Raw genomic sequence first — 27,833 nt, forward strand, 5'->3', positions numbered from 1 at the left:
TCACCGGAGAGTCGGGGTGTTTGTTTACCCGGGTTTTTCCCCGCGGGGGGGGGGGCGGATCCCCCGGCCAGCGCACGCCCCCGCCGTCGGGGGCTTGGGCTGCCTTTGTTGCACAGAGAATTCCTGAAATCTTTAAGTTGGCACATCCCGAGTGGATTCCAGCCGTGCCTTGGTCTTTGGCTAACTGGGTCAGGGGAAGTTTCAAGTTAACAGGGAACTGTGAAACAAAGGAACAGGCAGTTCCAGGAGCCAAATGCTTGATTGCCCTGTTAAAGTGCCTTGGCATCGGCCGTGTTTACAGTGCTGGAGCCCAGGTACGTTAGATTTGCATCCTGGAGTGCCAAGGTCGATCTACCACTGGCATGCGCTTGCTTTAGTAGATAACTCTGCCTTCCCCCTACTTGGAACCTGTTTCTTCTGCATATTTTTTTCCATCAGGAGAAAGTACATGCTGTCTGAACATACTTGTGTAAAAGTCATATAACAAATCAGAAAGCTTTGTTGCCTCCGATGTTCTTGGTAGTTATTTATTTAGACGGAATCTCTGAATTATCTGCTCCTTAGCTTCGATTTTTAAAGTGATGTCATATCCCACAGCTAGGATGATACTCAAAAGCTCTTGGCCCCATAGTTATGCTCCAGCAGGGGCTGCAAAGGTCTGTTTTGTTTTGACCTTTGGATGTAATTATCAAGGTTGCATTGTTTGCAACAAAATTACTTACCTTTTCTTTTGTTCAGCAAAGTTTCAGTTTAAAGGTTTAGAACTGTGATTCAGCTATAGTTCAGAGAAAATAATAGAGAAACCGTCATGTGCTGTGACTGATAAAATTGCTTCTTTCATTTACGAATCATTCATAGTCTAAGGGCCTACCTGTAAGCTCTTCCAAACAGTGATCTTTGTCAGGATCCGTGAGTCCTGACATGGCAAGAATCGGGTACTGGAAGGCATAGGAAGTTTGCTTGTGTGAATTAATACTCATTGATAGATTATTAGGCTGCTTGAAGAGACTTTTAAATGTTTTACATGTTGTAGGAATGTGTGTGTTAATTAGACATGGTCAGTAAGATTTATACTTAGTGTAATGTTATTATGAGGGTTATGAAGGCTGTCATCAGGCTTCTGAGCAAGCTTTCTGCATGTATTTGACTTTTAGGTGAGTTTACTGTTATAACTGCTTCCAGACTATTTGTTACATGCAAACATCATCTTAAGCCCTAAACATTGTATTTAAGTAGTAGCAGTGACTTCCCTTTGCAAAGGGATATCACTTGGACTGGAGAAACTGTCTAATTGTGTTCTGCTATTGCCCTGTATCACTGTCAGTAACTGCTGAGGTGCTCAGTGCCACTACACTGGGGTTTTGTGAGACTAAAACTGAGTACTAGGAATTATGCAGTGGGGTTAGGGTGATCCCAATGCTTTTCATGAACTATAATCTCAACAGAGCTCTTCAGAATGAAGCATCAAAGTAATTAAGTGTCTGATACTTTTTTGATTGCTTAATCCCCCCTTTCCTGGTTCAGTGTCTTCTAAGGACAATCAGGAAATCTTTCTTAGTGATTAAAACAATGTTTAGGCAGTAGCATGCTTCACAAAATGGAATGTGTCACACCTTTTTAAAATCTAGATGCTTAAAAGCATCAGAAAGTTCCTTGATCATAGTAATCCTCAACTGGGGAATGGCCTAATATTTCAGGACTACTTCAAAGCTGCATTTAATTTAGAGCAAATACAGGTGATAGTGTTTGCGTGTGTGTTTTAACAGTTACCAACCTGTCTATCAACAGAACTTCCTTGTAGGGTAGAGGAAGTCTCTTGTTACAAGACTGTTTGCTTTTAATTGTTGAAATAACAGTATATATGTGCTCAAGGACAGTGTAACTTTTGTCATGCCATGGCTGCGTCAGTTTCATTCTATTGTAGTAATTCTGGAACCGGTCATTCTAATGAATGGGGAAACAAAGCACTGACATGCTTGAACAGCTACAAGCTGTTGAGGTTTGAGATTTTTAAGTCAGGTTTATTTTTAAACAGGTATGAAAATACTCATTGCTGGGAAAAAATGAATTCATTAAAGCTGATCCTTGATATCAGTTGCATAAAGCCTGTGGATCTTAATCCCAAATTTCTGTGAACTTTGGAAGGCTTTTCAAAAATGACACAATCTATTTATAAAACAAACATTTATGGCAATAAGTACATAGGGAATAATTTTGTTGTCTGATATATGGGTCTCGCCATATGAAGAATGTTTGCAAATGGTGTATTACCTGCAAAGACTGAAGCACCGACGGGGGTATGCTGGTTTTGCATGGCCATGCTGGTATACATGCACCAGTGCATGTCGTCTCTCAGAGTCAAAGGTTCTGTGACCAAGTGCTCCAAGTTCATTGGGAGTCCCCAGAGAAATTAAACTTGGGTTTAATTTCTACAGCTTTCTCTCCTAGATGCTTTTTGTCAAAATAGAGCCTGGGGCTCTTTTCTCAATTATCTGAACCTATTCTCTTCCTCAGAGAGAGCAGCACTGTGTTAGATCCTTATGTCTTCTCCCTTTAAAAGTGTGCTGGTCCCCAGAGTCTTTGGAGCCTTCCATCGCTCTTTATGGTCTTTTACCAGTACTAGGGTTATCCTGGTCCCACTTCAGAAAATAATTTTTTTTCCCTGAGTATGTAAATTATGATTTAGAACCTGCTGCAGTTATGTGGGTTGTTTTTCTTTTTTTGTTTGTTTGGGTTTTTCTTTGTTTGGTTTTGGTTTGGTTTAATTTTGATTTGTTGTTTGTTTGGGTTTTTTACCAGGCAAAGCTGAGGGCGAAGGTTATTTTTTGCTTAAACATTACATAATTTAAACAGGTACTGACTGCAGTATAGTAATTAAACAGCTACATGCAGCAGCAAAGTACACTCAGGTCATTTAATAACTTAAACTATTAATGTTTGGGTTGGTTTTGAGTTGTTTTGTTACTGGGGTTTTCTTTTGTTTTGTTTTCTTTTAAAGCAGATGATTGCTTTTTGAAAGTGCATGTCGCTAGGGGATATTGTAATTTTCTGTTTCAAATGAGAATGCAGACTGTCAGCTCCTTTCTGTTCAGTGTAAGATGGCCCTTGCAGTTGTGAATGTATTTAGGATGTTTATGATCCAAGCTTAGTAATAGCAGAGTGAGCTGTGGGAGCTCTGGTTTGATATCTGGTACAGCATCTGCTCTGGTGTGTATTCATCAGCTGCAGGCTTTGTTTTTAGGAAACATGAGCTACCCAAGTCTCCATGAATTTAGGTCAGCATTGTCATTGTGCATCTGAGTGTTGGAACCTCAGATAATCATAGTTGCTAATCTAGGAAGAAAACGAAACTCATTAGTTCTCTCTTTTCACATGAATAACGTGAAAATGACAGACAAAAATACTGCACAATAAAATGGTAGGGCAATAGGAAGTGTGCAAGGCAAAATATAAAGTCCTTTTGTTCTGATTTTTTCCAATGCCTGCTCCCTTTTCAAGCGTTTGTCTCTGCCTTTGTTTTATACCAGCAATCCAGAACTGCTATTGAGAAATTTCTTTTTATTTCTTAAAGGCATGCAATTATCTGGGGTGTGGTTTAGATACGTGGGAAGCGTCAGATTTAGGATGTCCAGATAGATGTGGGTATGTTTTCATTGAACTAGGCATGAGTTCAGATATTTTGGGCCATGGTGGCTCTTTCCTAAGACTTGCTCAATGATACTTCTCCCAAAAGCATTGTGTTGTCATAAGTCTCTTACACAAAACTATTTTTGAAACATCAGCATTATACTGATAAACTGAGACTTACCTCAATAATGTGCATCTTCATCAAAACCAAGGTTTACATTTTGGTTGAAGCTATTTGTTATTTGCTTTGCCTCATTAGATTTTGGTTGTTTTTTTAGACATTAGAGAAAACCCATTAAATCTCCCCTGCATGTCATTCCTAACAACAAGGCTGTCTGTAGTCTGGCTTGCACTCTCTATTGAACATCTGCTTCATCATCTAGCTCTGCTTTATAGCCAGAAGATTTGACTACTGGTGTCTCTAGCCTCCTTAGCACAACTTTGTATAAGCTGATTCTGAGAATCTCCAGGAACATATGGACTGTTCAGGAAACGGGTGATCTCTAAGGAGGGGCTAAAACCAACTGCAACCCATGATGCTGCGTAAAAGAAGTTTCCAGGTCCTTCTCTTTCCGTGAAAGTACTCCTGCCCCCCACACTCCCAGTCTGATCTTCAATGCTCCTTTACCTCAAGATTTTTTCAACAGATCAAGCTTTACATGTGTGCTGGTTGTATTTCAAGCTATTTCTTAGCTATGTGGCCCAAACAAAACACATGTATGTTCTGGAAGTTTAAAAATTATCTGTCATAGTTATTCTTGTCACCTGAGCAACAGCATGTAGGAAGGGACCCTTGTTTCTTTGCTCTCTTCGTAAGAGAATCCTTTGATCTGTAGCCTTCCACAGATTTTTGTTGAGAGACAAGAAAGAACAGGATTTTGTTACTTTCCCAAGATGGAAAGTAATTTGTGGCTGTGTTGGGCAATGGTTGTCTCTTTTGTGGTTGGGTCTGAAGAGACTGAAGATGTGATCATGCTTCTGTCATCAGTTTACGTGATGTTCTACATCTAATTAAGGGAGTATGACTGTTTTCATTCTGTTAAGAATTAGACCAAAAGGAAGCTTTTGCTTTGATCTCATAAATCTTTCTTTAGTGGAGAAAAAAGCTCTGTCATTCTTTCCCCATTCCCAGAAATATGCTGTAGTTTCCAAGCCATCACTTGTGTGTTCCCAGTTAGGAAAACTATTTTCCTTCAAAAAAAATTTGGTTTTTGTTCTTTCTGGAAAAATACAAAGATAGAAAAGGGGGGAGTGGATGATAACTCCCCAGCAGGAAACAATGTGGGAAGGTATGTTTTAGACCTTTTGTTTGCTCTGCAAAAGCCATCCTTCACTAACAATGCATGTACTAGCAGCTTTGAATTTGTTTCCAAATAAAGTTGAAGGAAGTTGATAAACTGTGAGTCAGTCTTACTCCCTCTAGATACCTGGAGATTTCACGCACCATTTAACCGAAAGCAGTACTTGGGAGTAACTTGTGCTTGTTGAGTGTGCTTGGCTTCTCTGTGTACAAGACTAGTCATGGGGCTCCTTTTCTAGTCGGAATTAATTGCCTTTGCCCAAAGAGACAAAAGATGGATCAGAACTGCACTAGAAGCTTTTTAGACTTTGCATAAGACTGGCTTTGAAAAGTACTTTGGGGAAGTTTTTGTAAGAACTGTTTCTTAGATCTATAAGGGGAAAGTTTAGAGTCTAAAAAGTGTTAAGGGAAGAGGACGGATAGAAAAAAGTACCAAAACTTCATAGGAGAAAGTGTGGTAATACTGAAGTTCCTAACAACCAGCTTTGAGGGAAGATTAGATTTTATCAAAACATTTCTGCTTTTAAGTAAAATAGAATATTGTCATGGAGTGCTACAGTCCAAAGGTTCTTAAAAACTAGAATTGTTAAAAACTGCTCACTTCTTGTCTTGTCTTTTCCTTGTCAGTACTGCCTTTATGTTAGAGCTGCCAAAGCTATCAGAAGTCAGGATGCATGCAGGCTTAATGACTTTTGCTGTGCTTGCAGGCTTCTAGTAGTATTCTGCTCTCCTAAGCTTCTTAATCCTTTGCATACAGATGTTTAAAGTTGTAGTTAAGTGATTTTTTTTTTGACCTGGAGAAGTAATTCTTTGCTTAATTTAATTCATGTGGTTTTAATATATTATTTCTCTTAACACATCAAAAATTTCAGACTACATACTTCTTATCAGCATGCAACTAGGTAGGTGAAAACTAATTTTTTAATTCTGACAGTTTTAGTGGTACTCCCTGAATCTAAAAGATACTTGATTTTATTTTGCTCTTCTGAGATCAGTCCCATAGATTACTATTTAGTAGTAACTTGAGAGAGTTCAGTGTGTGCATGTGTGAATATAACCTCCAAGTGTGAGTGAATATTAAACACCATATATGGGTAATGCAGGATTTCAAGTAACGTAGGATCTGGAAATAGTTACACAAATCTTGTTGCTAAGAGCTGAATATTTTACAGTAAAGGAATGAAAATTAGCAGTTTTCATCTTGGCTTCTAAATAAGTAGCATGTGATATGAAGTCACCCCAACAGAAATACAGACATGGCTAATAATACTGGCATAACTAAAATGCACAGTTTACAGATGGAGTTGTGGCTCAAGGCTCCAGTCTTCCTGTGACATCTGCTCTTTCTACATTTTATCTCTATTACTGCTTAAGTGCATAATATATGTATATGTAAGAATATATATAAGCATTCATTTCTTACTATCTAAGAAGCATTACAACAACATTTCCTTAGTTTTGCAATCAAGTACATCCCTGAACATTGCCATTTGACAGTACTATAGCGTTTCCGATATGTCACTGATACTGCTTTCAACATGTACATCTGTCTCCACCTTTGTAGTTCATACCTGAGGTCTTTGGCACACACAGGTACTTACCTCATTGCTAGAACAACCTTGGCATGGGAAGTGGCTTCTGGCATCATAATGTCAGTCTCTAGCTTTCTTAATTCTGCACAAGCCACGTAAGGAAGGGCTTCTCCATGCCTTTTCTGCGTATATGAGATAAATCCCTTGTGACACTTCCAATGTACAGAGCTTTTTTGTTGAGAAAAGTTAAGGCAAAAGCTATTTTCATCTGTCACTGTCTCAAATGGTCTCAAGTTTTCTGTGCAGATCTCCTTTATTCCCTGGATGGATTTGACAGAGAAGTTACCTAGTGCTCCATTAGCAGTTGAAAGATTATAGACAGCAGAGATTTAGCAAAGGATTAGTCAATTGGAGAGTGTGCATTATCCGGCCAGGCTTAGAACTGTGATTGTCTCTTCAATCATTTTCATTAGTGTCTTATTCAAAGATCGAATTACGTAACAATGACGTTTTGCAGAATCTGGTACGAGTTTTTCTTTGGTTTCTCTCTCTCCCTTGTGAACTGTCCTGGGAGAAGGGGAAAAGCATTATGTTTATGCTTCAAACTTGCAGCATGTTTTAAAAAGCAGCAATTCAGATAGGTGAAGAGACATGACTTCAGTTGCAGCGTCTCCGTTCGGATGATAACTTAGCGTGGTGGAACCCATGAGAAAGGCAGAATGCGGTACAAGAAATACATAACTATTTTAGAAGCAGCAATAGGTATTACTCCCCTTAACAAGAGGGAACTACTTCCTGAAGGTAGACATGCAAATCTGTGGCAACATCCAGGGTAAGTGTTAAAAAGCAATCAGTGCGTAACAATGGGAAAAACTCCTCATCTTGAATCACGCATTTTTAAAACTTGTAATCAGAAAGAGAAGAGTTATTCATAAAACAGGTAATCTTTTTTTGTAACTTCCAAGTTCTATACCTTCAGCAGTTGTGGTTAAAGTTAAAGATTTCATTAGAGATTTCTGTGTACTACCAGTCCTTAGCTAGTAGAATAAGTAGGAGAAGGTACTATTTCTAAATCAGGAGTTTGCTGAAGAATAGAAAGTATAAACATGTGTATACTCATCAGAACAAAAATGAAATGGTTATTTTGTATTTATTACTTGCACTTTATATCATGTGTGTATGTGTGTGCTCCCCCTCCTCCATTTAAAAATATGCGTTTTAATTTTTGTCCATCCGAGAACATGCGGGAAGAAGAACATTTTCTTCTGTAAAATGGGAGAAGAAAAACACTTTTTTCTGTGTATGCAGCTTCTTTGCTAAGAAGCAGGAGTTCATCATGCTTAGGAATACTGTTTCCCTACAAGACAGTTTTTCTGATTTTGTTAAAAACAATCTGGAGGGCTTTCTTGTACCACACAACTTGAGTACTGGGCTTTGTAAAAATCTTTCTGTTCATAACTGTTTCCGTCAAAAACTTACATTGTGTGGAAAATGGGATTGTCATTCTCTCCCACCTGCCCCTGTATGAATAGCGTGTCATGGACATGGAATGTGTGGTGGATGGAAGGGTGTCTTCACAGTCTTTCTAATCTGTTTTATTTTTATAATACAATAGAATGCTGTCACCTTGTTTCAGACATGGAAGAGGAGTAAAAAATGTGAGAGCCTTTTGTTCAGGACTGTGTAGTATATTTCTACTGGTTTGGAATAGTTCTGTGTAAGCAAGACTTTAAAATAAAACTTGGGTGTATAACTGTGACTGGCTGTAACTGAATTCAAATTTATCCTGTAATTTTTCCACAAAAGTGCTTTCTTTAATGGTGGTAGCAATAGTAAAAACAACTAAACTGCTGTATACCACATGATTTTTATAGGTTTTTTTTCAGATCTGTCACCAAAATCACAAAAACTAGTCTAGAAAATATATTGATGCAAATGGTTTTCTGCCTTTTATCACTACAAGTATATTTCAAGTTGGTCCCAAATTTCAGGAGTAGTGTTAATGAGGGCTTTTTGTTAAACATCTACCCATTTAAAGGGGGTCTCAGTACAGTGTATTTGGCCACAGGACAGTGGAGTGTCCTAGACTGTGACTTCCTTTGATTATTCCATGTCAATCTCTTTGAATTTTGCAGCCACTTTTTATATCTTAATAAAATAGTACATGTTTGCTCATGATATTTTGAGAAGCTGCTTTGAAAAGTAATGATACATTCTCAAAGAATTCCTCATAGTTTTGAAGAAGGTTGTTTTGTCCAGAGTAACAGATTGAACCAAGCCCTCTAAAAATGAAACTTGTTCACTCTAATGTCCATTATTTTTTATTTTGTAATTGTGACTGCTTGGCTTTGATCTACTACTGAGTGTTAGTCAGTATCAAAGTACAAAATACACTACCCTGTTAAAATTTGTTTTTATTTCCAGCATTCTTAATCAGACATCTCCCTACTTTCAGGGAGAGGTTTAGTTAATGTGATTGTTGTACACACTTGGAATTTCAGGCTGGTTAAGATGTATTTGGATTATGTTTGGATTTGCCATTCCAACAGTTTCAGAAAAGCAGAAAAGCTGTTGTCATTGAACTGTAATAGGGATCCCTTTTATGTTTTCATTAAGACTTTCAGGGAACTAAAATTTGGTAACCAGCAATTGTGGCAAAGTAAACCGAGCTGATGAAAAAAAGTGTTGTTCTTTTTGTAGCTCCAGGCTGCTTATTTTATACAACTGGAATAAGCAGATTAATAACTCACTTTGCTATTATCAGCTTATCACTCAGCTTTTAGAGGTACTCTGTCACATTCATATAAAAAAAGATGCCTTAAAAGTCTGTGTGTGTGTGTATGTGTTTATAGGAAAAAAATGTAACATAACGAAACACTTTCCAAAACCTATTAATGAATATAGAGTTATATAGAATCCTGTCAACTCCTCACTGCACAAATTCAGGTGCACAATTAAACATTCTCTTTCTTTTTCTTAATCATATTTTAAAATGAAAAAAAGCATTACAGTGTGATGCTAGCTCCAGAGCCATTGCTTGAAAGTTGTAAAAATTCTGCTTAAAAACTCAGACTAAGGTGGAAAAGAAAACAGGAAAGGCAAATACATTATTTTGCTAAGATATTAATTTACATTTTAATATCAAAGATGTTACAAAGGTAAGTTTGATTTTTATAACTTTTGGCATCTTCACATAGACAGAAAATTATGACAGCATTGATAGTTGGCTTAGCTTGCTTGTGTGACTTTTCTGCAGGCTCCAGAATAGTATTTTGTGCAAAGCCTGGAACAATAAAGCTGATGTCTGTTCATAATGCACAGCATAGCCCATGTTGCTCTTTGGTCATCACATAAACTCATATTAAGCATCTTTTTGTTCCATGATTTCCAAAATCATGCCTTGATTTAAAACAGTAGTTTACTTTTAGAAAGATGCTTTTATGCTGGAAGAGTAAGGAGAGCGGGGAAAATCACCTTCTACTTTCGCAGAGTGATGGCTGGCAGGTGCTTTCATTGTTGCAGTTTTTAAAAAGTTAACCTGAGATCAAATGTATTCTTAAAAATCTCTTAGAAGTGTTAAGTTTGCTTTTTTGAACCTGTGACCTCCTTACATTTGTGCTAAAGGTGGATTCCACACACAAGACACATCAACACTTAGTGTAGACTTGGAGACAGTTGGAGAAGTTCGGCAGAATTCTTTCAGTGTCTTTCTTATGGCTCTCCTGCTATCTAGAAATGGCTAGTGGAATATTAACCAGAATTAAAAAATATCTGTACATTAAAGGGGGGAAAAAAACCCAAAACAACCAAACAAACCCAAACCTGTTAAAACTATGGCTAATATACTTTCCTAGGGAAGTTTGGTTATATCCTTCTTAGAAGATGGAACACTTTGGAAAAATGTTCTGAGAGAGAGAGGAATGAAAATTGTCAAGTTGTGGGTTGGTTTTCTTAAAAAAAAAAAAAAAGCCATCAACAAACCCTAACCACTGGCTTCTATTTCTATTCCTGTCAAAAGTTCCTCCTTTATCTTAGTTAAACCATTCATTTTCTGTTTTCCTACACAGGATAATCAAGGACTAGGACAAGGGGTCAAGGAGAGGAAGAGTGGATCCCTGTGATAGGGGTGCTGAATGGAAGCTAACATGCTATTTGTGCTCAAGAGGGGTAGCTAAAACCTGTTGATCAAGGGAAGGAGGATAGAAAATGACATTGGGAATTGTTTCTTTCCTATCATTTTGCAACTGAAGTTGTTACCAACTGGGGTCACTGGAGTGCATGTAGCCCATCGCTACTGAGGTTTTGCTCCAGATACAATGCTGTTACCAGCTTCACTTTGTACAGTCTTGTGCAAGCTAAGCAATCAGACTAAACCTAAATTGAAGCAAAAAGCCAGATGGCTTGTGGAGAGGACCTGTGCAACACAGTGACGATATGCAAGTTCCTGTCTGTACCCTATTAGGTTGGGTTGCTTTCCACACACGCTTGCATGGATGTCTGCTGAGGGACAGTCCGAACTGGAGTTTTTAGTCTTGCTGCAAGTGTAACTATTGCTGAGTATCTCCATTTTCCAAGCACTGTTTCTACTTGAATGACAGGGAAGCTAAAGCATATCAAACTAATCAGGGAAGTATATTTTATATCCTCTTTGTCTCTAGGACTTCAGTGTTCCAGGCTTCATAGTCACGCTTCTGTAGTTGTGACTAAAACGAAACTTTGTTTTTCAGGGAGGAAACTACTGCACTGCCATCTCCTTGTGTGTGGGACTTGGAGCACAACTGTACATCAAGCCCAAAGCATCGCACAGCAAATAGACAGAGACACTCAAAAACCATCATTCCTCCCAAGGTACTAGTCTAGTTGCATCAGTTAGAGTTGGCCGTTAGTTTAAAATTATGTATTCTTGTCATATGCTAGCTAAAATGTATATTCTTTTAGCTATGTTTTCACAAGGTTTTAAGAAACTATACTTACTGGAGTAATACAATGAAGTCAGAACTAGTTATTTTGGATTCCCAAAGCAATTTAAAATGATTACGTGCACATTCTCTTGATGATGTACAACAGGCCTTCAGAAGAAGAGAGGCTTCTGCAATGAACTCTATTCTGTTAAAGTTATGCAAATAATAATGTACAGGCCTGTACTAGTTCAATTCTTAGCTAAACATTGGTAAAGAATTGATTTAATCTATATGAAGATTCAGCAAATATAAATATTTTGCATGGACTTGGGGATAAATAAATTACTTTAAGCACAGAGGGTAATATTAATGGGGATTGCTCAGTGACTCAGTCCTGGGAAACAGAATAGCCACACACAGAGAGAGTTGTTTTGCTTGCATATTTTCTTATAGTACATCATTAAGGTAAATATAATCCTTTTGGCATATTAACCTTGCTTTTGAAACCCTTTTTCAAGTGCTTCTAAAAGGAGTATAAAAAGCATCCTTAGCGTTATGTGTCAATCGAACATGCTTGGCTTGTTTTTGTAAGTCATTAACAGATTACAATTTTAAGAGGAAAAAGTTGTTATGCCAATGTGTTCCAAAACTGTAATTGACTTATCTTTCAGTTTTGAGATGAATAGCTATTGCTGCTTTAGTTATTTACTTGGAAATGTGGATATTAGTTGTCCTGTCTTTCTAATATGTGACATACTTAACCAAAGCTACTCATCTGTTCAGTGCTCTGGGAGTGAGGAAAATATGATATCAGCGACGCATAGCTAGGCAGGAATGTCTTAACTGAGGTCTCCAGCAGACTCTAATATGTTCCTTAAAAACTTTCGAGGATATGGTATGGAAACATTACACCAGGGAATATGGATAGTTGCAAGTTCAACTCTTAGCAAAAGAAACTCCAGAACCATGTATCCACAAGATCAAGATGCCTTAAAAGATGCATCCAGCCATCTTGTCTGTGAATTCCTAGGAGTTGTAGAACTGGCAAGTGAATGCCTGGGATGGCCGTGTCCATGTGCTTTCTCCATGATGATTGCTCTCACTGTTTCCCTTGGACTCTTGCCAGCTCACTTCAATCATTCCTGAAAAACAGTACCCAAAAGTGGGCATGGTACCCTAGCTTGGACCTTGCTGTTACTGAACAGGGAAGCAGAGCTGCTTTGTTTCTTAATAAGCTCGTCAGTAGGACGCTTGCCAGTAAAAATAGGATGGGGAGGGGCAGATCTTTGAAGCATAGTTTTAGTGCTCTAGAGATCTAACTTGGCTGAAGAACTGCTATCTGGAACTTTGTTTTTTAAATTAACCCCTGTATCAGAAAAAGTAACACATTTTTACATGTTTTGCATCTTGTGCATTCTGTTTATTCATTTGCTTGTTTTTAATAAGCATAATGATCTCCATGAGAATGGGATCTTTGCTTTCTTCATTGCTTTGTCTTAATTAATTTAAGCCATCACAGTTGATTACCGTTGTAAAGTTTTTGATGTTGTAGGGTTTGACTTCTAGTGAGGGAAGGCAGATAAATTGCTAAAAGCGGAGGATTGTTTCACAGCCTTGTCAGGAGCAGTCAAGAGACATGGAGAAGAGAAGAAGGAAATGAGATGTAAGCAAAATCAGCGTTCAAACAGAATGTGCTCAATGTGCCTGCTGTTAAAAATGAACAAGCTGGGGCTAGGGAAGAGATTTCCTTTCAAGTGTTGATACACACTTTTTTATGGTGTTTGAGGAGAAAAACAGTACACATTAGTGTGGTTTGGATCTGTTACAACTGTTAAACTACACTGTTATTTCATTCTTTAAAATAACAGTACTAGCTTTTGTAGCTTCTTAAACTGATAGAGGTCGAAGTGCTTATGCCAAAGAAAGTTGCTTTAAATTGCACAGTCTGTAGAAGAAGGGAGTGGTGGGTATTTAGGTAAAGTCACTGTTAAGTCCCTGTTCTACTCCTTAGCAGTGGGTCAAACTATTTCATTTGCTTGCTGTACCAGTGTAATTTTCAAGGCACTCCAGTGTAGTTTAAAACATTGCACAGATGCAAATGTGCTTAGAGCAAGCAGACTGTATTTCTTATTCTCACAGCTGTAATTTTTATTAACTGTTATCAAACACTTCTGCATATTTTCATACTGCTTTATCTACACCGTGAAATCTACTATACATCAGTATTTTCCAATTGGCATATTCTTTGCAAATAAAGTAGCAATAAGCAAAACAAGCAGTCTTCTGGGTTTTAGCAGAATAAATTTGTAATGTGTGAGATCTAGTAGAACTGTGACTAATACTTCAAACCTGTTGAGGAAAAATATACTATATTACTGTATTTCGTACTGTTTGTATCTCTAGTGTTGTTCCTAGTTGTTCAGCATTTAACAGCGTTTCAAATTTTTATGAACTTGAAATTGAGTTTATGATTGACTTAGAACAGTGCTGCTTCTTGCTCTAAATCATTATCTACATGTTTTAAATTTTGTTGATCTGGAGTGTGTAGGTAAATCTGTATGTCTAAATATCTAGAGAACATCAAAATAGGTGGCCCAGTAGGTGACAAAAGATTTTCTACTGTTGATTACCCCATCAAAGATCTGTATGAAGTGTGAGATGCTGTTTATGTTGGACTCTGTGTTTCTTCCAGGGACATCTGTCTTTTCTAAAATAACAGCCTTAGAATTGCTGCTTTGAAACCTAGAAAGTGTGTATAGGTGTTCATCCTTACACCAGACCAGAGATGGCCAACAGACCAGATCCTGCAGCTGCATGCCAAAATCTTTACGTTTCATAATCACAAGCTGTACTTTGGAAGTGGAGACAAGGGGCAGGATAATGATTGCATCATGCTGCATTACACTGGCACTTGAGTCATGCAGCAACCTCACATTGACAGGCTAATACAGGCGAAAGGAGACCTCGAGTGGTTTCTAGTGCAATCTTGTGCTCAACACAGGGTCAGCTGTGAGATCAGAACAAGTTGCATGGAGCTTTACCCAGCTGGGGTTTGAAAACCTCCAAGAACACAGACTGTAGAACTTCTCTGCAGTGGGTCCATGATTTGTCTGTCCTCGTGAGGAAAATTTTTTCTCTTTATATACATCTTAACCTGTTTTGTTTGAACTTTTGCCCATTGTCTCCTATCTACTTTGCACCACTGAAGAGAACCTGGCTGCATCTCTTCAATCTCCTCCCATCAGCACCAACAGGCTGCTGTTGAATGTCCTGAAGCCATCCTTCCTCCAGGCTAAACAAACCCAGCTGCCACACTTCCTCTTGCAGGGTTAGTGCTTCAGCCCCCACCATCTTGGTGACCCTCTGTTGGACTTACTTCTACACATGGTAGCAAGTGCTAAGATAGTATTCATAGCATTTCCTCTCCAGTCCGCCCAAGACAGAGATTAAGATTACTGTGCCATACATGTGACAACGCCAGTGTAGAGCTATGTGTTTGAACCATATGTAGCTCCTGAGCAGTTTGAGAGTCAGAGGTCAGCTACCTACACATCCTCTAATCCTGAAGGTTGAATCTGTTAGGGCCCAGGTTACTATATAAAGAAGCGGACGTAATTGGATTTATGAATCATTTAAGTAGGACTGGGCTGACTGATTTGTGTGATTTTGCAGGCTGATGACAAATGGCAGTCTAAAGAGATTGCCGAGAAGGGGGAAAGGCTCTTTGGCAACATGGTATTTTTAGAAACTTCTACAGTGCCTCTCATCACAGGATCATGAACGCTTGCTTAAGAACAAAAGCAAAACTGATACCTCTGTTCAGACAGTTCAACAACTGGACTACCAGCCTATATTCCCAGTATCTCCTGCTGAAATCAGTTCCCAGCTGTTAAGGGGGTTGCCTGTGTTTGCCATGCTGTCCAGCAGCACTACCAAGTATTGAACTTTAACATTTAAAGAACAGAAAAATAATTGATTGTCAGAGGGGCAGGTTAAAAGGCTTGATGGTGGAGAGGAGGCGGAGAGAACCTGAATCACAACATGGTAAGAAATCTTGGTGGCTGCAGGCAAGTTGCTGAATAGCCTTACTTGGTTGGCAGGAGTAACTGTGAGAGGCAACTGCTTGTTTTAAATTTGCATTCTGTAGCATAGTGTTAAATGGGTGTTCCCTCTGTGGATGCTGGAAGGAGCACAACTGCTTCATTCACAGTAGCATTAGATAATTTATGGAATATGTCCTAGGTTTTGCATGACTCTGGCTACAGCAAGTGATCTCTCTAAATTAGCGCTACACGGACCATGGATTCAATCTGATTGTAGGCAAACAATGTCTGCCTTGATTAGTTAAACTGAAAATCTCAACAGAAAATGTGTTCACTGCAAGTTATTTGCATGTTTTTCTTAAAGTTAATACCAATTAATCTTTCCATTAATTTTAAAATTTCTGCATGCCTACATAACATTTCATGAAATCCTCTGCACATGATACTGCTTTGTACAGTTATTGCACGTGCAGAATAGCTGGTCTTAAACACTGCAGAGGACAGAGCTGCACATCTATAGCCCAGCTCATGCAATTTTGCCATGGTGCTTGTACCCAGCCTTTACTCTTCATGATGCAGTATCCCTTCCAGAACTGACTACAACTGGACCTTCACCTCCCATTTCAAAAGGAGACTAAAGAGTGAAACATGCATGCAGCAATGCCTCCAAACACTCGAAGTGCTCAGGGACCTGCATAGATAGATCAGACCATTTGTCTGGAGCTCCTGCCCCTCTTCTGACTGTTCTGCTGTCCCAGAAGAATTTTGGCTAGGTATTCTGTATCCACATTTAGGGGTCTTGTGGTGTTTAAGAAAAGCTGAGACAGGAGAGGTTATATCTAATTATATATTTAATAATGTGCTTCTTTGAGCTGCAGTTTAGGGGTTTGGTTTTGTTTTCCTTTGGATTACATGGGAAGAGAATGGAGATGCTGTCCTCCTGTGGAGTAGCTGCTTGGTGAATTGGGTGCTTTGAGCACCTGTTCTCCCTTTTCCTGCCACAGGAGATGGGAACTTGAGCTGCCGGAGAAGTTTATGCAGCTCTCATCACTGTTTACACTGTTATTTTGTACCCTTACATTTTTTGTTTAGTTGGCATCATCCTGCCCTCGTAAGGCCTACCTGCATAACCACCCTGGGAGGACATCTTGGTCAAAGAGCAGGCCTGAAAGGTCTGAAAGTTTGTTCTCTGTGGTTGAATTGGAGTATACGTAACTTGGAAATTGTTACTTCATTGTTAGTTACATCAGTCCATAGCATCAGTGTGGGCATCTGGGCTCTTGGCCAAGCTCCAGTGTAAGCATGAGCACTAGAGGCCACTTAGTGCTCACATTTGGAGGATGGTATTGGAGGATTTATTAATTGTGGCAGATTAGCTGTTTGGTTTGGGAAGAGAAATAAGAAAGCAGGAAAGGATATCTGTCCTCTCCTCTTACAAGTGAGAAATTTTATGGATAAACATGGGAAATATTTTGATAAGCCCACATGGATTATTTTCCATCTGTTATTGCAGGAAACTAAATGGAGATAAACTAAATGGAGGCCCTTCCCAGATGGTGATTCATGATAAGGGATCGAAAACCAGCCTATCTTGCTTGCATAACTGGAGTCAGTTCCTGCATCTCTGTTAGACTTACCTCAGGCTAGCTAAGTGTGTTTACCTTGGTTGCTGCCCTACATCTTGGGGAAGTATAGCCTCTATTAGTAATACTACCTCGTGGCTTTGATAAAGTTACAGAACATGCCAAAAGGAGGCTTTAGGTCAAGCCATAGGTTTTGTGTGGAACAAGAAATAATCTTCCTTGGCCTTGTATGGGATAGGTAGACCCTTAGATTGCTCTGCCTGGCACTGCCTGCACTCCCCAAGAGGTAGTGTTTTGTGGGGGAATCAAGTGCTAGCTCTTTGTCTTCTCTCAGAGCCTGTGTGGAAGGAAGCAGCTGCAGGACGCTGGTACAATACTTTATGCTGCTACAAACTCGGTATATGCGTAACAAACTCGGTTATATGCAGTCACAGGGATCTGGTGGCTTCTCCTGTCCCTGTCCCACCTCATGTCCGACAGACTCTCTTTTTGAAAAAGTATATTGCCATCCAGTTTAAAACAAAAGTTTTTCTCGTGTCTAAAACTACCTAGTTGTCAGCAGCAAAATCATGTTGTTTTCATTGTGTTGTGTCTTTTCAACAAATACTGGACAGTGGATTTCTTTGCTGATGCTGTGATGGAATATCCTATGATGACGTTGCCAGCCAGTGCTAGCTCTTTGGAAAGTTGCCTCCAGTTTGCACAGGTGTACAGAAGTGCGCATTGGTGTGGAGAGTGACAGCTGTTTGGCCTTGCCATGCTGTGTCTCATGGAGAAATTCTTGGTGCCGGATGCTATCGCAGGATCCTTTGTGTGCGAGGAGCCTGGCCCCCTGTGTTTCATTTTTCCAGGTGGTCATACCACCAGAGTGCTAGTGTTGCAGAAAAAGTTGTATGGTATCACTCACTTGTAAAACTAACTGAAAGGAAGGACCAGATGAAAGAACAAAGTTCACAATTTGGCATTTGTCTGCCTTTTTCTCTCTTCAAATTTGAGGGTAGGCTAAACAAAGTAACAGGCTGTTTGCATTCTTTTTTTTTTAACTGTTGTTTTAAGAAAGCTCTTCCCTTACAGTTTGTCCTCATTCTAGTTTCTTCCTTCCAAGAGTTGATTCAAGTATTGCCTCATCCACCCAAAATAGCATAAATCCAGGAAGACGGCAGCACTGGGAAAGAAGTCTTTATTTCCAAATACAAGTGTGGTTCAATTTTTGCCCATCTACTCCTCCTTAGGGCTTTTAGTGACCACGCATTTCTACAAGCTCTTGAGAATAGCTACCTCAAATACATGCTTTTTTTAGCATATGTAATTATAGCCCCAAATTCAGGCAATTTGACTTCTGAATTAATAGCAGCTGTTTTGACTGTCAAGACTGATGTGGAGGGGCTGTTACATGGTGGTAAAGAAACCTAACCAAGGGCTGCAGACTTGAGGAATCCATCAGCTGTGATGGGGCCTTCACATTCATGTCCTCCTAAAAACACACAGACAGAAAAGGTGGATGTTGCTGGTGTGTGTTTGTTTGACAGAGCAGTGCTGTGGATGCTGCCCAAAAGCCTCATGTCGGAAATGCTGAGGAGGCTTGGGCCACGCGCCCCATCGCTCCCGTTTATCCTGTGACAGGCGTCAGCTACTGGCCACTGCCAAGGGCAGGAGCACAGAAATATTTTTGTAAATGGAGAATAACAATTCTTTTCTTCCCAGGGAGAATGAAAATGTTTCTTCGCCTCCCCGGGGCGTTTGCAGGCATGATTGGCTGGCGGCGGGGGCGGCCGGGCCCCGGCAGGACAAAGTCCCTCTGTGGCGGGCTCCTCAGAGCCGGCTTTGTCCTACCGGGCTCCTGCTGCCCCGCAGGGCTCCGTCGCAGCCCCTCGCCAGCGGCTCGGCCTGTTCTCTCGGGAGGCGGAGGCGGGAAGAGCATTCCCGAGGCTACCGGGACTGACCGCTAGCCCCCGGGGCCGGCGATGTTACTATGGGAGCGAAGCAGGGCTCCACCGGGAGCGGTCCGCGGGAGCCCGCGGTGGGGGCGATGCAGGTCGGTAGCGTCCCGTCACACACCGCGCTCCTCCGCTGGCCGGGGTCGCCCTGCGGCACCCCCTGTCCCGGCCGTGCCCCCCGGGGGGGCAGTGGGAGGGCACCTGCGGCACGGTACGAGGGGCGCGAGTAACATCGACGCACAGGGGTGTTTCCAACCCGCGTAACTCACCTGCGGCCGCGGCGACACCGCCGAGCCTCGCTGGGACCGCCCGCCCTTCGGGCGGAGGAGCCGCGCGTGTGACCAAACGCTTAGCGTGGGCTGCGCGTTTGGTCCGCGCTTTCCACCGGCTCGGGCTGGCCGAGACAATGCTGGAGCCGAGCGCGGGGGAATCCCGTGTTTTTTCAGTTAAATGGGAGCGGGGAGGCAGCCTGGCCTCCGCAGTGCTGACCGGTTCCCGCGGCGCCGGAAGGCGACACGTAGCTTTGTATTTTGAATGCTGGCAAGTCAGTATTTTAACCGAAAATACTCCAGTTTCTATGGAGGAACAAACTCCTGAGTTTGATAAAGAAAGTCCTCTTCTCCCTCGCCCTGGCCCCGGCTTTTTTCTTTTCTTTTTATAGTGTCAGATGCTGAACTTCAGTAATCAGTGTAGCTATGAAGCGCCTAGGAGTACCACAGCATCTGTCAGAAGTGGAGGGACCGTGTGGTGTGCGTGCCAGCATGCAGGAAACTGAATTTATCTGTAGTCATTTCCCCCACCCCCGCTAAAATGTGGATGTGGCATAAATACAACTTATTTATGCCTCGTACTTTGTTCTGTTGCTTGTAGAATAATTAGTACTCCAGGTATCCTCTTTGTGTATGAAATCTGTGTTCATATTAGCCAGTGTCCCATACTATATGTGTTAGTGGCATTTATTGGCCATCAGTGAACTACCAGTTGATTCTTTTATGCAATTATTTCCAGAGTGTGTGTGTTTGCATTGGTTTTTGTTGTTGGGGTTTTTTGGGGGGTTTTTTGGATAGTTTGGGTTTTGTTTGTTATTGCGTTTGTTTGTGTGTTTGTTAGGGGTTTTTTTAACCACAAAGGTTGTGCAACTGGTCTAGGTAACTGTCTCACTCCCTCACCTATACTATCGCAATGTATTTGACACTTCCCTTGCTGCAGTATGTGTAATCACTTTCTGATGGCTCTGGTGAGAGAAATAGAAATACCCATAATAATGTGTCAGTGACTTGCCTTGCAGGGGTTTCTTGGGTATGAGGTTTACATGTGTTGACCTGAGATGGATGGAAAGTCTGACTTGTGCACGTTTGAGGTATCGTAGTTACAGAGCCTGTATCTACAGACATATACTTGACATGGCTGTTGCTTAAATACTTCATTTAAACAAAATTATGGTCAGTATGGAATGGTTCCTGAAGTAAGACACCTTGCAGTGTATTTCAACAAATGTTGAGATATACCGCTAGACCAAGCTGTCTCCTTCCATTTGTCTCAAATAGCAACATTTTTTCTATTTGCTTTTAGCAATATTGATGGAATCCGTTTGAAGTTAATGACAACGTTCTGTTGGCTTGATAAAAAGTGTGGGTTGTTGGGCCTCAACTGAGTATATGGGGTTTCTTCAAACTGTTTTAGGGACTGCCTTTCATGTAAAGAAATAAGAATTAAATGGTTTGGATAAAGCTTCTTTTTGTTTCACAGCTATGAGTCCATGCAGTATTGAAGTAGGTTGCGTTGGCTCTCAATTCAGTGCCAGCTTCTCTGTGAGCAAAAAGAGAGCTTTGGCTGATCTTTCCTTCTGCCTATTGTGTGAGACTGTGAGAAAGCTCATGTTTCTTACGTGGACTGAACTTAAGTAGGGAGACATTGTTGGTGTAGCTACTGCAGTGGTTATATTCCTTATAATAGAGTTACTAATAAGGCCAAAATTCCATTTCTTTTATAAAGACAACTACTCATTAATTTGTAAAAAGAGACAGAAAAATAATCTGGAGAGGTACTATGGCTATGATTTCTAGTTTCCTCTTATTTTTCCTAATGAAGCTGTGCAAACAATATGAAGTTTATAATTGTACTAGGAATTCTGTTTTTCACAGCTTGTAATTATTAAGACTATGAGACAAATGAGGATTCAACTGACATTGGAAACATTTTTGGAGTCTATTTTATAACAGAAAGTGGTAAGTTGCAGTATTTTCTTAGGAAGCTGACCTCATTGATACTGCAGGAATCTTTTTTGAATGACCTGAACGGTACATGATTTATGAGGCAAATAGTACAGTATAATTAATGACTGTGTTAAAATTGCAAATGAACTTAAAATAACTTTGTTTTTTAAAACCATATTTGAAATGTACTGTTGCCTAAAAGACTGAGGAGAAAAAACTCCAGGCCCAATTAGGTAGGAGATAAGATAAGAAAGCAGAAGTTTTAATGAGCTTCCAGGCTCTGGGAATACAAAAGCATTGTGCCAGAAAGGTGGATAATTTCCTTTCCTTTTTCAAAAACTTCCTCTGCTGTGTCTCTCCATACAGTAGTGTCATCAATGTATTGTATATGTTCTGGAGCCTTATCCTTCTCTAGTGTAGCCCAAATCTGTCCATGGCAAATGGTGGGACTGTGTTTCCACCTCTGGGGCGGTCAGTTCCAGGTGTCCTGCACACCTCTCCATGTAAATGTGAACTGCAGCCTGCACTCTGCTGCTGAGGGGATGGAGAAGAACGCATTTGCAATATTGATGGTGGCGTACCACTTCACTGCCTTGGACTCCAGTTCATACTGGAGCTCCAACATGTCTGGCACAGCGGCACTCAACAGCGGGGTAACTTCGTTCATGCCACGATAGTCCACAGTCAGTCTCCATCCTCCATCAGATTTACGTACAGGCCAGATGGGGCTATTGAAGGGTGAGTGGGTCTTACTGACCACCCCTCAGCTCTCCAGCTCTCAGATAATTTTATGGATGGGATCACTGTGTCTCAGTTTGTTTGGTACTGTCATCTATGCACTAAATAAAGAACTTACCAAGAATTTTGTGTGATCTGTGCTGATAGGACAGATGCATATTGCAAATACCAGCCTTAAGGCAGAATTATGTTCCTGAATGCATCTTAACTGAAGTGTACAGTGTAAACCAATATGTACATGCAATTATTCTCGATGCTGTGTAAGAATAAAGCATCATCTAACTTACTAAATAGCGGGAAAGATGCCTTCATGAACCCTTCAGGCATCTCTATCCCGCAACCTCATAAACAGTAAAGAAGAAAATGCTCCTTCAAGACTAGCAGTTAACTAAGCAGGCAGATGATCATCAGCAGCTTTCCAGGTGTTTGTCTTGTGTTGTGCCCCATTATATAATCAGAAAGCAATATCTTTTTACATATTCAGGTGCTGTAGTCTCTAGATCTAATTAACCGCATGAGTGTTTCATAACTGAATTTTTGATGGTTCTTGTTAAAAAAACCCACACAATATAAAAAAAAAATCTTGAAAAAAACCCCCTAGCTCTGATCTATGGCATCCTGATACAACTACAAGAAATGATACACCTATCCATTACTAATGTAATTATTACTTTAATAAGTATGTGCTTAGACTGCGTATCTTTCTCTTGCACGTGCATGCCTATTCTGTGATGAGAAAGCATTTCTCTTATGAATGCTCACCCCTTATGATTCTTACTATGAAGTTTTTGGAGAGAATGCAAGATGTCCAGCTAGACTGTCATTCTAGGCTCCACAAACAAAGCTGTGAGAGGCAAACTGTTGGCCTTTGAACTGAGCAGCTTGCTGCCAGGCTCAGTACTTGACACTAATTGCTATTCTTCCTATGTTCCAGCACTTGCAAAAATCTACTGGATAATGTGGGTTTCTTCGAAGTAGCCATGGCTGAGGATTCTTCTGTCCAGCCAGTGTTTCAGAAGCTTTTTGAAGAGCTGCAGACAGCATGAAAAACAACTTACATTTTTGATTTCTTTTCCTAAGTAATTTTTATTCCAGAAATAAAAATTGGTCAGTGGTTTTGGTTATTCTATTCATGGAGTTGATACATTATTAAGGCAATTGAAGCGACAGTAGCATAGCTAATTGGTAGCATGTGTGTGCATGCTCCTCAGATGATGCCATCAAAACTCCTGTTTCTGTGTAGATCTGTACTTGTATAGTTTTGTCTATGGGCTAAGTAATGATTGCATTTTGGCTGTAAATTTTTATTTTCTAGCACTTAAAGATTCCTTGAAGTCTTGCAGTTTAGCATCAAAGTGGGGATGTTGTTTCTGACTCAGTACTTTGGCCGGAGCTCCCTTTCAGTTGCTGACAGCTGACAAATACTTGTATGTGCTTAACCTAAGTATGATTGTGTACAGCAGGTCAGGTTGCAAAAAACCCTGGTGTCAGACTTTTAAAGACATAGTGTTGATTGCAGACAGATGGCTACTGACACTTCCAACATTTGCTATAAACTGAGCTCCCCTTTGGCAGTTGTTCTTCCCTAGCTATTTGTGTGCAATGCCAAGTGCACCCAAAAGATTTAAGGATAAGTTAAAATGGGGGAAGAAGGCAGGGAGATCTTCAGTCATGTGCCTCATGACACATTTGGTGTGCAGGGAAGCCCTGCACCAGAGTGCTGTTGATATATGTGTCTTGGCTGTCCCTTCAGTGTATGTGAAATACTTCTGTAGATGTCTTCAGTATGTTTTGTCATTTTCTGTGTGCCTTTTTGTTTGGCAGGTTATTATGATGCCTTTTTAATTTTAATGTTGCTATGGTGTTAAACTATAGAATTAATTCAATTTTGTCCGTTAACCTCTCTGCCTGTTTTTATAATTTGACCTAATTTTGAGTTCCTTTTTCAAGCTTTCTTTTCCCGCTTTACTTTATAGAAGCCAGCAGATAAGTTCCTGATGTCTTCTGCAGCAATAAGGATGGACTGAAACTCTTGCATCACAAATTATTTGAAAAAAGGATTAAATTTTTCTTACCTTTTTTAAAGCTTGTCTGTCAATAGGCAGGTACATTACTTCATTTTCTTTCAGATGGGAAACAAGCAAAAAACTTCATTATGGTTGTTTCTGCTTTGTGTGTCAGAAGGTTCTTGAAGCGTATAATGCTCTTTCACGTGGCTCAGACCACAAGAAGAAAACTGTCTGTTCCAGATGTGAATTGAGAATGAACTTTTAGTTGCTACCAAAGTGAGCTTTGCTCGGGATGGTAATTTAATGGAAACATTTCTAAATCTTAATGATTCTAAGCTGTTTAGTTTCATTTTAGCATATGCAAAAGGATTCTCTTGTTTTTCTTTCTTAGTTCTTTTCAAAGCCTCGTGGTTTCTGAAAGTTGCAAAAGGATGAATAAAACTTGTTCTATTGCTGAGCTTGTTCTGGTTGGCTTATTCTTTGTGTATTCAGCTTGCAGTTCAGTGGAAATGGCACTATTTTATAGGCATGTGTCAGTTTAGTTTCATTTAATGGTTGGAGTGAAGCCTGAAGTTCCTTATGTTGATGTTACATGAATGTGAAGTGTTGACTTGGTAGAAATATTGCATCAAGGGCTCTAGTTTGAAATTGTTCTGCTGGCATCCTTTCAAGTGAAGAAAGAATGGCTGCAGATAAACTCAGATTAGTGCTTTAGGAATGAACCAGCCACATGAAAGTTACTATCTTAACACGAAAGAAAACGGGAGCTGACTTCACCCCTCTGCCCCTTGTGTTGATTTATTGCTTATTGGATGACTGCTGTCATTAACACTACTGGTAGGAATAATTTCTACATAAATTGGGGGAGTGTTTGAAAAGTTTCTCATAACAATGTGTTCAGATGTTAGCAAAGTCATGCATACCATGTGCATAACTGCATGGTATACTTTGAGTTCACATCCAGCCTTGCAAAAGGATTGAGGAGAAGGAATGGAAAATACTTGAATTTTACCATTCTCATCTGCCTTTCTATTGTTTTCTTACCTCAAAGTGTTTTATCAGCATCAGGTACGTGGTGAATTTTAGTGTAATATGTTGGATTACAGATTGATGATGACACTGTCCCAGAAAAATGCAGAACTGTGGGGAGCCTATATGCTTTTTTTTGTTTTAAAAAAACCAGAAAGGCCTTTGAAGCCTTGAGGAGGAAACTGTTCTGAGCAAAGTGATTCTGAATGTGTTTTACTGAATAGTGCTTAATCCGCTGTCTTGTGGTATCTGAGATTTTGGGAGGGGCTGGATGATAATTTGTTTGTTTCCTCTTCTTATAAATGTACTGTGAGGAGTATCAGTGTAAGACTTACAGACCTAAACCCTTCAAATGCAGTCCCCAGATTTGCATTTGCATCTGTGCATGACACTGTATGGATGACAGAAAAATTACTAAACTCTCTTTTGCAACAGATTCTGTTTTCATTTTAAATACAGGGTGCAAGACACATTAAACTTTAGGAGTGAACATCAGCAATGCTCTCTGGCATGACTGAGTAGGCTGTTGAGACATCTTGAGAGGGAGAGGTGATTTGCTTAAGACCTTGAAGGCAGGACTGTGGTGGGAGAAGGAAAGGAATGCAGAGAAGTATGACTAGTGTGACTAGAAAACAGTGAAGAGGTGGCTAATAAATTTAGCTGTTTGTTGTGGCACATATCAGAATGATGCTGAACGTATAGCTTAAAACATTAATTTTATAGAGTTTTGGTATCTTTTGAATTGTCAATTTTCAATATTTTTTAATAGAAAGTTGAATTACGTTATTACTGTTATGGACATTTAAATGCATTTGAAGCTTTTCTTTAACTTGTGTATCAGTGTGACCTTTTGTTTGACTTTTGTGTTCTGTGAGGTTTGTGATAGAGCATTGGTAGTTGTATGAAATGCATTGTATTGTGTGCATTTTATGGGGTTTTAGTCTTAAATGTGGTCAAATGTACCATTAAATTTTAAGCATTACACAGAACTCTATTCAGGTTTATTTCCTTCAACCAAGAAAAGAAAGCTAATGTGACAGTATGTAATCTTACTACCACAGAAATGCTTGACTCAAAGTAAAATGCTTCCAAGAATATGGGATATCATTCTTCTATGAGTAGAGTTAGAACAAAGGCTACTAGAAACCTTAATAGGGAAAGACAGTCTGGCTTGGGATGAACCTTGGAAACTGACAATTGGACCATTGTGTGAGTAGTCTCGCATTATGACTGGATGATTAAATATAAATGCTGACCTGATTGGATTTTATCCCAGTTATGAATTGGCCTTTCAAAAAACAGTTGCAGGAAGCAGTAGACAGGTACCCAGCTTGTTTTTGTTGGATTCCAAAGCTACAGGTGTTGAATAACAAATAGAATAGCAGAAGTGTATTTTCTCACCAGCAGTCTCTTGATGCTGGAGTCAGTCGCTTGTACTGCTTGGTTTGCTGTTTGAATTATGGGTGCAGAAAGACGAAGCATTCAAAAACAGTAGCAGTACAAGGTGTACCAGTGAAGTTGAATGAAATTATAGTTAGAGCTTTGGACCATGCAATGCATATGGTGCTTTGGGGTTTTTTTCTTTCAATTTTTATTTTTTTAAGATGCCATGAGAGTAAAAGCTATGCTTTGGCTGCAGGGAAAACTAATAAAAATATTAAGTTAATTGTGAAATAAAATAAGTGCACCCACCATTCCTGAAGTGCCTCATTTCATGAATTTTTTATTCTAGCCTAATGAAACTTACTATGCACACTTACTGAGTTTAATTTACCTCATCCTCAAATCCTGATACTACAAGTACACAAGAACAAAGTTTTTTTTGATTATGCCAAGGAAAAACGGTCCTCTTGAACTTAGTTGTTGCACAATCTGCTGTAGCACTTTGATTCTCACACTTAATTTGTGTGGGGATCTCAAGGAGCAGGAGGTGCAGAAACAGTGTCACTGTAAAGAAATGTGTTAAGTTTACAGTTAAAGTACATGAGGGTGGCTAAGTCAGAGATAGCCTTTAAAACTAGTGTTGACTAGGTGAACTGAAAGTCCAGTGTCTCTTCAGTAGTGTTACCTTCTAGTAGTGTGTACAAAAAACCCCATTACTGCTGCCATAGTCTGTGTGACAAGGTGAAAGTCTAGAAAACTTCAGAAAACAAAACAGCAAATAAACTCTTCATTTTCAGTGTGACATAGGCAAGTATAACTGGTCTTTCATCCTTTTACCTGGATTAATTTTGATCTTCAACCTGAAATCACTTGGCTTCCAGGTTTTTATCTTCTTGTGCTGGTTTAAGAGTTAACCAGCAGGGGAAATGAACTCAACTCAAAGGAGAGATTATAAGTCAGAATAACAATTTATTAAAATAATACAGTAAGTACAATCATACAAACAAACAATTGGTCTTAACCCACAAAACCCAAATGTATAACCCAGTACCCTGGGGCATGAACAAAGTGGTGTTCCTTGGGCCCCACTTGAGTCCAAAGTAAAGGGAGAGGGGAAAAACCTGCTGGTGGGAGAGCTGTTGCAGTCTGGTCAAAAGTGGTGATTGGAGTCCAGTTGAGGGTGGTGATCTAAGTCTGGTTGAGAGCGATGAGCTGCAGTCTTCCTCTGGATCCCACGAGTGGGTTCCAAATGTTCCAGGACTCCAAGATTATATATCCTCCAGTTCAGGCAGGAATGTTCAGTACTTCCCTCAGGGCGGGGAGTTCCACAAAGGGTGTGAGGACAAGAGCATCCTCCTATCTCACAGGCCTCTTAACACCTAGTTTATAGCCTGAGGAGTCAGGCTCTATGGGCAGAGGGTGCGAATAGTCTGTTGACACCAGTTTCTGGGAAATGGCATGGAAGGCTATAGAATACACAGTTTTGGGTTACACCCATACCATGATGAACTGGTCTCAGCTGTCCTAACTAGGAC

The 27,833-nt window shown here is 40.0% G+C and overlaps 1 protein-coding gene across 3 annotated transcripts in view; it reads left to right on the forward strand.

Moving 5' to 3' along the window:
* TJP2 (tight junction protein 2) overlaps nucleotides 1-27,833 on the forward strand; it is a 66,078-nt gene that overhangs the window by 888 nt on the left and 37,357 nt on the right. The window contains exon 1 of one of the 3 annotated variants that reach the window (XM_027722365.2): nucleotides 11,188-11,307. The exons of 1 other annotated variant lie outside the window; for it this stretch is intronic. Coding sequence is in view for 1 of the 2 variants with exons in the window: in XM_027722368.2 (XP_027578169.2) it covers nucleotides 18,959-19,021 (63 nt within the window). In the remaining variant the exon portion in view is untranslated. Of the gene's footprint in view, nucleotides 1-11,187; nucleotides 11,308-18,846; nucleotides 19,022-27,833 lie in introns of those variants that run through there. One more of the 3 variants, XM_027722368.2, reaches the window with a different exon arrangement.

This window comes from Pipra filicauda, unplaced genomic scaffold (assembly GCF_003945595.2).
Source record: "Pipra filicauda isolate LSUMZ 115617 unplaced genomic scaffold, ASM394559v2 scaffold68_size4259465_pilon, whole genome shotgun sequence".
NCBI lineage: Eukaryota > Metazoa > Chordata > Aves > Passeriformes > Pipridae > Pipra > Pipra filicauda.